The sequence below is a fragment of the Cynoglossus semilaevis genome, chromosome 6 (assembly GCF_000523025.1).
Source record: "Cynoglossus semilaevis isolate Cse_v1.0 chromosome 6, Cse_v1.0, whole genome shotgun sequence".
NCBI lineage: Eukaryota > Metazoa > Chordata > Actinopteri > Pleuronectiformes > Cynoglossidae > Cynoglossus > Cynoglossus semilaevis.
Window position 1 is genome coordinate 18604486 of NC_024312.1, and position 10825 is coordinate 18615310.

A 10825-nucleotide genomic window follows, 5' to 3' on the forward strand; every position below is an offset into this window, starting at 1 on the left:
CCCGGCTCAGTACTTCCGCCTGCTGAGGCGGCAGATGATCCGAAACTTCCGCAAACCTCTGATCGTGGTCGGCCCCAAGACACTGCTCAGATTTTCTGTGAGCACCGAGCACGCCGTCTCTAACGATTCACGTGTCATACGTCCAAATGTTTTTGAAGGTGAGCTCAGTACTTCCCCCGGCTGAGGCGGCAGATGATCCGAAACTTCCGCAAACCTCTGATCGTGGTCGGCCCCAAGACTCTGCTCAGATTTTCTGTGAGAACCGGGCACGCCGTCTCTAACGATTCTCACGTCATACGTCCAAATGTTTTTGAAAGTGGTGAAGTATGTGAATTTATTCCACAGGGGGCAGTGTCCAGTTTAGAGGAGATGGCACCTGGTACCTCTTTCAGACCAGTGTTGGGTGATACCTCAGTCTCAGCCGAAAGGTACATGACCTGACACACCACACCCTAACCCCAAACTCTATACATATATATGTGTATATATATGTATATATATGTGTATATATATATATATATATGTATATGTATATATGTATATGTATATATGTATATGTATATATGTATATGTATGTATATATATGTATGTATATGTATGTGTATATGTATGTATATGTATATACATATATAGAAATATATATGTATATGTATATATGTGTATATGTATGTATATGTATATATACGTATGTATATATATATATAGGTGTATATACAGTATATAGGTATGTATATATGTATGTGTATATAGGTTTATACAGTATGTATATGTATATATGTGTATATGTATGTATATGTATATACATATATAGAAATATATATGTATATATGTATATGTATATATGTGTATATGTATATGTAAATGTATATGTATGTATAAAACTGTAAAATAGTACATATATGCACAGTATGAGACCCATAAGACAGTATTTCAACCAGGACCTGACATGAGGTGAGGCATTTCCAGACACTGTTTCTCAGAGCTGTCGACACAGACTCAAGCATTACTGAGTCTCTTCAAAATTTCACAAAAGGTCTTGCACAATAGAACAGAACTCAGAAGCGCACGTTTGACTTTAAGCATTTTATTCACTGAACAAATCCTTACGAGCGGAACACGTGTCCTATTCAACGCACGTCAATCAAACATTTTAGTATATACAAATTGTTCTCTTTTGTCTTCATTTTTTTTTCGTCCAAAAAAACATTATTTTGAGGCTGCGTTTTAAACAATAGTTTCCTGTTCTATTTTTGGTCATAATTGTAATTGACGTGTCGCACACATCAGTACTAAACAGTGGACAGATCCAGAGTATGAAGAGAGAGAAAATGTCGATACCAATGGTTTATGCCTCTCATTAATCTCTGACATGTGACTCTGTGTTCTCAGTTGAATTTGCAGGTGTGCACTAAGGTGTCACACACCCAGACAGTAATTGCCGGTGTAAAGTTACAGTTCTAAATCAGCTTTCATTGGAGCCTGTTACATTAAACTCCTCCAGTGTTTTAGCTACATTCAAAGAGTTCACAGGAAGGTGTGACACTGAGAAAAAAAAAAAAACAATCAAATGTTCCCTGGTTTATTATGAATCATTTGCTCAATCCCTTAAAATGCGCAACCCGTCATTTTTTTCTTGTCTAATCTAATCTAACCCAAGCCAACCAATCACAACCCTAAACCGGGTGATATTCAAATTTAAATTCCTCACATTTCATTGTAAACACAATGTTTGGAAATAAGGACTTTAATATTTTAAAATGGCTGTTTGAATTAGCACAAAGAGCTCATTTAATATTTCTTTCACTACTGTGTGGTTGCCCTCAGTGTCCAGAGGGTGGTGCTGTGTTCGGGGAAACACTACTACGCTCTGCTGAAACAGAGAGAAGCATCAGCAGCCAACCAGAACACTGCCCTGGTTCGTGTGGAGGAGCTGTGTCCGTTTCCTCTGGCGGCTCTGCAGCAGGAGCTAAACAAGTATCCCAATGCTAAAGGTAACGTAGCTACCTGTACTGACCCACAGCTGCTGTCTGGTCGACTGGGACAAAAAAAAAATCATATAGGTCCAGAAACAGGGTAAATGGTTGAACAGTAATTTGGGTTAGTAATGGAGTATTAGATTATATTACATTGCGAAACCTCTGAGATAATTACACAGGGTTTTGGGTCACATATTTCTAAATAATAAGTATTTTGTCATGTTAAAAAGACAAATCTTTTTTTGTCAGACATTTTGTTTTTTTTTTATTGGAGCCAACTTTTTTTTTTTCATTTTTCATTTAAATCAGACCAAATTTTTTATTTAAATCAGACCAAAGATTTAATTTTCACCCTAACTTAAATGGAAACTGGTTAAAATGACAACCAGTCCTCCACTGGTTTTGATCCCTTTTTTTTTTTTCTTGACTCCCCCCCCACCCCCCTCGTATAAAAACTTCAAACCAGCAGCTTGTGCGTTTGTCCTAAACTCCTAAAAAAAGTTTTATTGACTCATACTGGGCTTCAAACCAGCAGCTTGTGCGTTTGTCCTCAACTCCCAAGTTTTATTGACTCATACTGGGCTTCTAACGCTCTCACAGAGTTTGTCTGGAGTCAGGAGGAGCCTCAGAACATGGGCGCCTGGTCTTTTGTGAATCCCCGGTTCGAGAAGCAGCTGTCCTGCAAGGTGAGCGTCACGTGACGTGACAAACGACCCACCATTTTAAAGCCCCATGGTTTGAAGTTCATCAGCATGTTCTCATCCGTCCCCCCCCCCCCCCCCCCCCCCAGCTCCGGTTAGTGAGCCGCCCTGCTCTGCCTGCCCCGGCTGTTGGCATCGGGACCCTGCACCACCAGCAGCAGGAGGCCATTCTCACTGCAACGTTCTCCTAAGACATGTCAGAGACATGGGAACCAGAGAACCTCCCTCACACTACCTACTGTCAGCTGAAACTGAGTGGAATATACTAAACAAGAGGCCTTTAAATACCGAGCACAGATTTGACACCAACTGGTCGACGATTCAAAAAAGAAAATCAAAGTGTGTCCAGGGAGGAAAGCATTGGTAATGTTTTATTAATAACTGAAGTCGATCACAAGCTTTGAATATTTATATGATAAAAAGCGAAAGCCTGAAACCCTGTTTAAATATGTTTACCTCATCTTGAAGCACTACATGAGGCTGGCAGCCCCCCTGTTAACATGGTTCACATCTGAATCAAGGCCTTGTAATAAATACGCACTTTTAGCTGACCATCATGTTTGTAGAACTCAGGATTCCGTCCGACTTAAGGGCTGTGTTGATGGTCCAAATCACTAAACTCCCGCTTCTTCTTGAATCTGTATCAAATAGAAAGGCGACGTCAACTGACCGAGCATTACTGTTGCGTTTGTGTAACGGATGACCATGATTTACGTCAACCTCAGTAGATTTAACACTGAAATGTTTTCTGAGTTGTTACAGCTGCGAAATGTTGTTTTTTTTTTTCCCCCTCAAGGTGTAGATTTATATTTGGGATAAATAATGGTACTTGGTGCTGAAGCTAGGTCTTAAATGTTCTCCAAAACCAAGATTCGGAACGTTAAACGAGTGTAAATAATCAGATGAATGAATTTAGTTTTTCCAGAACAATCTCAATTCTGTGTGTTTATCATAGGCTGTGGTGAAAATATTGAGATTTATATAGGTGTTATTATTATTATTATTATTATTTCTCCCACTTTGTTTTCAATACTTAAAGAGCTTTAAGAGGCGCACAGTGTCTTTTGTTGCAGGTAAATTCTTGGGTCAACAAAACTTTATCTAAAATAAAGTTTCATTGTTTGGAGATGTCTGTGAAAGGCTTTGCCGTGAGCCGAGTCATATTCCTGTGTTTGTTATTCACTTTGTGGGACTGTAAGATCTAACAACTTCAGAGATTCAGTCTATCGTACCTCTTTTTGTGGGACTGTAAGATCTAACAACTTTAGAGATTCAGTCTATCGTACCGGCACCTCTTGCTAACTTCTCTTTGCTGCCGCGACGTGTGAAGCTAAACACGGGCTGTGGTCGCGCCGAGGTGACAAACCTCACCGGTTAAACGCTGACATTTGTCATTTGTGTCATGGGAGATCGGCCTTATTGTAAAAGAAAAAAACAAAATGAACGAGAGGGTTGTAATTGTGAGTGGGGCGGCAAAAAAAAAAAAAAAATGACCCAAAATAATTGGGTGTGTTGGTTTTTATAAAAATGCCAATAATGACTGTGGGGAAAATGTGACATGACGTGTGTGTGATCGGGAGAAACGGTTGTGCTGTGTCTAAACTAAAATTTACTCTGATTCAGGGACACAAGGGAGCTCAAACTTAGTTTAGGCCAAAAATACAACTTACGCCGAACAATCGACGCCCCGAGCATGCCCGTGGCAGTGGGTCAGTCATGACTCCTGGTGGAAAAACATGTCAGCGCATTGGGAGTTAATAAAATATGAGTTTTTCTTATTTGGCCCTTATCTCTCTTTCGTATAACACCACGGTCTCAATTGGAGGTTTTGTGATGACACTTTCTCTTCGCGATGAAGATGAACAAACCAGCCTGAAGCAGTTGTGCTAAAATGAAACTCGAGTCGCTTGACTTGGACTCGAGTCAGACCCGAGTCATCAATTTGATGACTTTAGACTTCGACTTGACAAAATGTAAAGAGACTTGGAACTCGACTTGGACTTTAACATCAATGACTCGTGACTTCACTTGGACTCGAGCCCTTTGACTCGACAAGACTCGAGACTTTCTCCAAAACCCAAAGTGATCTGTGTAAATATATTGTTATTTTGTTTGAAAAGGACTCGAAAGGACTCGAAACAGAAACGGCAGGACTTGGGACTTGACTTGACACTTTTCAGTCTTGACTTGGACTCGACTCGGACTTTGCCTATCTTGACTTGAGACTTGACTCGGACTTGAGTGCAAAGACTTGAGACTTACTTGTGACTTGCAAAGCAATGGTCTTGGGTTATAACACCGGGGCAAGTACATTACCTACGTGTGCCCGCTTTGTTTCAGTTTTTCAGTCGCACACGTGGCCACAAACGGAAAGTCGGAGGAGTTGAAACAGCTCTGCAACTCAGCCGTGCCGATCAACACGAAGAGCTGAACGGTCAGCCTTTCTAAAGTAAACATGCATATCTCATCCACCACAGTGGGCCCTGCTACAGGAAACAAGTGAGAAGAAAATGACATCAAGTGATCTCTGATAAGCTGCTGGTATGAAACGTACCATTTACTGTATAACAGCTGGTGATTTCGTTCGCTTGTACCGGGAAAAAAAAAAAAAATCAGTATGGTAATGACCTCCTGTTTTATGGGATTTTAAAAGATGCTGAGCTTCCCCATTGTTGTCTCAGATCAATCCACACCTGCTGGTGGTCACCATTTATAGATTTATCAAACGCTGCAGCATCAGCATGTGGTTGAACACAGGCTGTGTTTACAGGCACATGTCAACCATCGCAGATGAGTGAGTTTGGACAGAGTCTGGATTGTATTTGCACACTGCAGATAATTCCAAAACAGTCACTCTGTAACCCCCTGCCTTCACGTATGACTTCAACTACGCCTCTGCCTCAAACCATGAAAGGATTGGTGTGCAGCAGAAAGCAGACTGTACTCGGTCTGATGTGATGTGTACAGCCGTAACAGAAACTGTGGCAGAGACTCTCCTGCACGAGGACGGTGTCGTTTGGTGCAGTGTGAACGCACCAGTGCTCTTTAGTATGGACGCCGTCTGTCAGAGACGGCGATACACAGGGAGAGGCTGCAGCAACTGCTAATTTACTGCTGTGAGAACCACAGGGCGGTCGATTGTCATCATCCCCCCTCCCTGCAGGTGCAGGTGGCCCGACCTCTGTTCACCACAGCGCCGCTCGACACATGACTGAGTCCCGCCCGGGGGGAGGAGGAGGAAGAGAAAGAGGAGGAGGACGAGGAGGAGGAGGAGAGAGAGCCAGTGTCTCCCTGCCACAGTGATGTGAACAGCGGGGAAGCTCAGACTCAGTAACCGCTACGTCAAAGAGATTAGTCAAATAACCTCCCGGGGTAGAACAGACCTCCTCTGGCTGGGTTTACCCGTCTGTCCTCATGCGTGATCTGAGGACACCGTCTCACAAGCTGCCGGGAAACCAGAGAGTGCAAGACCACAGTGCTACTACTTTTCTATTTCCCCTTTTCGTTTGTTTTTCGTTGTGGGGAAGGCGACCGTGGTGATCAGAAGGACGCGTCTCTCCTCCTCCTCCTCCTCCTCCACTCAACCTCCCTCACGATGGCGAAAGAAAACGGCGAGTCCAACGATGGATCTTGGAAAAAGCACGTCGATGACATCAAGAACATCTTCGACTTCAAGGAAGTCCTTGGAACGTGAGTAACCACACAGCGGCAGCCCCGTATCCGACCGCAAACTTTAGCTCCACGTTTGTTTGTTTGTGCAAATTAGCGTCAGAAAACGAGACAGCGTCGCCCTCTGTGGCGTGTAACGGAAACGAGTGCAGCGTTCAAACTGACTGACGGACTCTGTCATGACAGCTGTTGAATACGGGGGAGGTGGGCTCGACAGAGGGGACAGTCAATTTTTAAACTCGCACAGCTCAGAAAAAAAAACCCACTGTGGACATTTCCACCGAGAGGAAACGAAGCTTCATCATGTGTGTGAAGTTTGACATGCGTGACGACGCCCCCTGTGGTTATGCCACTGTTCATTCAGAAACTGCTGCAGTCATGTTTCAATCTGCTCACGCAACGGCAGCAAGCAGGCACCCAGCGCAAAGGATTCTGGGACAAATGTACCAAGTTAACGCGCATCACTATAGGTTAATTGTGGTAAAAAATAAAAAAAGAAGCGCTGTGGTGTACCAGTTAAAATCATTTGAAATGTAGACTCCTATTCAGGTGTTTATTTTTCATCACGTGATTTGTAAACACCGAACAGTCTGCATCTGAAGGCCCTGGTTTTTAAGTTAAAAAAAAAATGGGACTCTGAGCCAAGTCCATAGATTTAGACAAATAAAAAAAAATTTTTTAGGCCTAGTGTACATGAATTTAATGCATGAGTTTAGTTGACTTACGTAGAAAATACAGAGTGCGGTTGCTAGCAGGGTCAGAACGGCATAGCCTTGGTTACGCTGGACTCTTTACACAATTAATGATGAACTGATACAATACAAGTGTGGCGCTAGCACACTGCTAACACGAGCCACGCTAGAAAACAGCCCATTTAAACAACTGAAATACAACGCTCGCTTAGCCGCAACATTCTAGTTTCTTTTTACTGCTAACATGCTAGATGCTAGAAAGTGTATTTCTGTACATAAAGGTGACACTGGAAGGAGTTTTGTTTACTATGTTTAGGTATTAGCTTTATGTATAAAATCACCACTAGGTTTAAAGTAGATAACAGAGTTTTTTTTAAATGTTTACTCAGCCCCAGGTACAGGCCAGAGAGGGGAAGCTACATGATCAGTGCTCACAAATTCAAAACATAATTTTATTTAAATGAAATGTCATGCGTACTCTTTTAAAATAAGACAGATCTAAAATGGCAACGTCGTCCGACCTCTTGCTTTCCTCCTCCTAAATGGGGGGGCCGGAGAATTAATCCGATGATAACGATCGTTCCCGTTTTGAACTCTTACTTTTAAATCTCTCGTCCGAGAGATGGACAAATCCATCTTTAGTACGTGTTGCCTCAATGTGTCCCCTGCTTGACTTCTGCTCTTCTATGAATAAGTGGTGGAAAACCGAGGTGTTTTCCCCTCAATGGCTAAAACAAACTATGTTTCGAGCCTGTGTGACAGTAACAGCTCTCAGACAAACTGTTTTCTTGTAGGTGCTATCACACATTTCACTGTGTGTTTCTGTTTTTCCCTCTGGCTCTCAGTCGTGGCCCTCCTCCCCTGTCTGAGCAATAATTGGCTGCGTTAGTGTCAACGGAGATCCACAGGAAGGCCAGATAGTCTCCGTCGGGAATAGTGTTTTCGTGTTTCCTGTTACAAAAATGTTCCCTGTGATTGTTTAGCTGGTGTTGCTCTATGAGGACGTCTTTGGAAACATCAAAAAAAAGCACACGCTGTGTTCTGTGTAAATATGTACGTTTATCTGATTTTTGTGAAAACAGCAGTTGGCTCCGAGCAGCCACAGACCTGTTTATCCTGAGCAGCAGCATTTGTAAAAGAACAGATTTGTGATTCATGTGGTGGCGTCCACACCTCGGCTGCTCTGCTTAAACAGTCAGTCAATCCTACCTGGAACTGTTCTGATTTCCCCAAGGTCTTCATTTATTTGCGAGGAGCCCTGGAATAACAGCAGTGAATCGTTGCGATCTACCCGCCTTAAATCAAGCGGGTTGGAGGAAACAAGTGTCTGAAGTACAGCGACACGTCAGGCTCCTCCGCGTCAGACGGCCCGCTGTTTCATGCCATATGGATATAGTTGTCTTTTTGAATGTCATATACTGGTGTTATCAGGATTTCTGAGGGTGAGTGTGGGTCAGGCTTGACAAGACATACTTAACTTTGTCTTGTCAAAATCAGGTGCTGCCAGGCTTCTGAAGCCGGTAGGCGGTACAACTTCTCTAGCCCTGAATGACATTTAAGAAAATCCCATTTACTCCTCTGTCTAAAGTGCGGCCTGTTGTTTCGGGGTTTTACCACGTGTTCTCTGCAGGGACACGGGGATTATTCCCTACCTCCCCCTATCGTTCACCTTGTCCTTCTCTAATTCTGCTTTTGCCAGCTTTCAGGTGCTACATATTTTATTTCTGAAAAACAATGCCGTGCTTTCACACACCTACACTTCACACACACACTAATATTGTTTCAATTGTTTCTGAAGCATTTCTTCCTCAATGGTATTGCTATTAGTGCATACTTTAATTAATTAGCTCTCCACCGCTGCTGTACTAATCATCAGTCTCCTTTCAAGGGTGAATTGAACAAAAGTGGTTGGGGTAATTTAGACTGATGTTGTGATGAATAGTCATGTCGGGTCTGTTGAATCATTACCATGCATATGTTAAAAGCAAACCTTCCATTAGCAAGAAGGAAAAAAAAAGAACGATTTGACCGCGGGAGCAGTTCTTTCTGGGCCTGAACGTCAACATTCATTAGATTAGAAGTGTTTGGGTGAAAAAAGGCCCTTGGCGCCGTTATTGAAGCTGTTCTTACTTTAGGTGTTGTAAGCCAATGTGATCTTCACCAGAGAGGCGAGCCCTACTTTCTTGCGATTGCTTGGCTTGCAGCTAATTTCAGAGCTGTTAAGCTGCTGATACCAGGAAGACAACTTAAGTCATTTGACCACGGGCAATTTTAGAGATCTCAGCAGTCAAAGTGATGTAAATGTGCAAGAGCGGAGCAGGGTTAATGTTTGTCCTTTGACTGCGGCTCGACTCCTGAGTTAGTGCGGGGAAAAAGGTCTTCGAAAACATACGTTTAGACGTTAGCGGCGTGAGGTTGCGGGTGAGTTTTCGAGGAGCCGAAGAGAACACGATATAGAAGGTCGTGAGTTGCGTAACCTTAAAAAAAGGAACATAAAGTGTTACAAATATATGCCCAGCACGCGCCTGACCTTTAGGACTCGTACAAGAGGAGCATGGCTTCAGGTTGTGTCCGTGAACCTTCAGTAGAACAAAGCAAAAAACAAAAAAAAAAACCCAAAACAGCACTGTTCCAAACAAGTTTTTAAAGGGACCCCCACGCAGGTAGTGCATACGGTCAAGTAATGGTTTATTATATTTTGTACTTATTGAAAATGTGAACTTGGAAACAATGGGAAACAAGCAGTGAAATATTTAAGATTAATCATTAAATCATTTTCAGAGGGTTGGCAGTATACCCAAACAGGGAGAAGTGGAGATTAGCAGGATTATTTTAGCTCAGCTGAACCTCATAGGTCACTATCACGACCGCCTGCGTTGCATAATGTTTTCTAAATGTTAATTTTAGCAACAACAACAAAAAAAAAGTATTATTCTTTGTTGCTCATGCAACAATACTGCAACTTATTTGTTTCAGGAGATGAATTGCAAGGAGAAAAAACAAATAAACCTCTGTGTTGGTACATCTGGGAAATAAAGGCAGCAGATTCTGAGAGTGCGGTGTATGAGAAGCTACAGTAGTTGTGAAGACGTTGAGTCCCTGGCTGGGGGGGGGGGGTCTTTGGCTGGGTCAAAAGTTTCTGGATAAGAATTTCTGGATGTACCCTCAGAAATCTGCAGATTTACAGCCATTTTACTCTGAACTGCTCCATTGTTGCCATGGATCTGTCAAGTTGCCCTCAGGCAAAGTTTGTGTTGCGCATAGGGCTCTTTATCATTTAAATGTAAAGGCACATGAAAAGTCTATTCCCAACAATACTGTTAGACAGGCGTAAAAATCCCGTTGGCCTTAATCCCTTATTTTTGTGACTAACTTTTAGTTTAGACGTCAAAGAATCTCCATTAAAGTAGCATGACATGTTCCCTTTAAGAAAAGCCCAGCTCTCCCTCTTCCTGATTTTGATTGGACAGGGGCAGTGGAGGCTCAGTGGTAAAGGAAAGCGGACTTGGGTCCAGAAGGGTTTCAGGTTCAAATCCACCGGTTGCCAAGTTAGCTCTGAGGTGCCCCCCACACGCTGCTGCCCCCTGCTGACTTTAGTGATGGGTCAAATGCAGAGGTCGCGTTTTGTTTTCTGCAGTGTCGCAACGACAAGAAACTTTTAACGTATAGGACCAAATGTTTTATGTTCTGCCTGAAAACATCGTCGCCTGGTTTGCCCTGAAATGGGAATCTCAGCCAAAAAAAATCTACCTGTGAGATTAAAGTGCTGCTGCTTTAAATTTTATTA

General features: G+C 42.7%; 2 protein-coding genes and 1 long non-coding RNA gene across 3 annotated transcripts in view; 2 read left to right on the forward strand and 1 right to left on the reverse strand.

The window, feature by feature from the left end:
• dhtkd1 (dehydrogenase E1 and transketolase domain containing 1) overlaps nucleotides 1-3803 on the forward strand; it is an 11378-nt gene extending 7575 nt beyond the window's left edge. Inside the window, exons 14-18 of the mRNA XM_025056556.1 lie at nucleotides 1-97; nucleotides 346-428; nucleotides 1825-1991; nucleotides 2577-2662; nucleotides 2767-3803. Coding sequence (XP_024912324.1) covers nucleotides 1-97; nucleotides 346-428; nucleotides 1825-1991; nucleotides 2577-2662; nucleotides 2767-2868 — 535 coding nt within the window. The 3' untranslated portion in view covers nucleotides 2869-3803. The remainder of the gene's footprint in view (nucleotides 98-345; nucleotides 429-1824; nucleotides 1992-2576; nucleotides 2663-2766) is intronic.
• Nucleotides 3302-4572, reverse strand: LOC112487155 (uncharacterized). Its single transcript, XR_003049967.1, has 2 exons — nucleotides 3964-4572; nucleotides 3302-3909 (listed from the first exon to the last, which is right to left on the reverse strand). It is a non-coding gene; the product is annotated as an uncharacterized LOC112487155 (long non-coding RNA).
• Nucleotides 4573-5562: 990 nt separating this feature from the next.
• The window catches only part of LOC103380545 (calcium/calmodulin-dependent protein kinase type 1D), a 24631-nt gene continuing 19368 nt past the window's right edge, over nucleotides 5563-10825 (forward strand). The window contains 1 exon segment of the mRNA XM_074559983.1: nucleotides 5563-6367. Coding sequence (XP_074416084.1) covers nucleotides 6273-6367 — 95 coding nt within the window. The 5' untranslated portion in view covers nucleotides 5563-6272.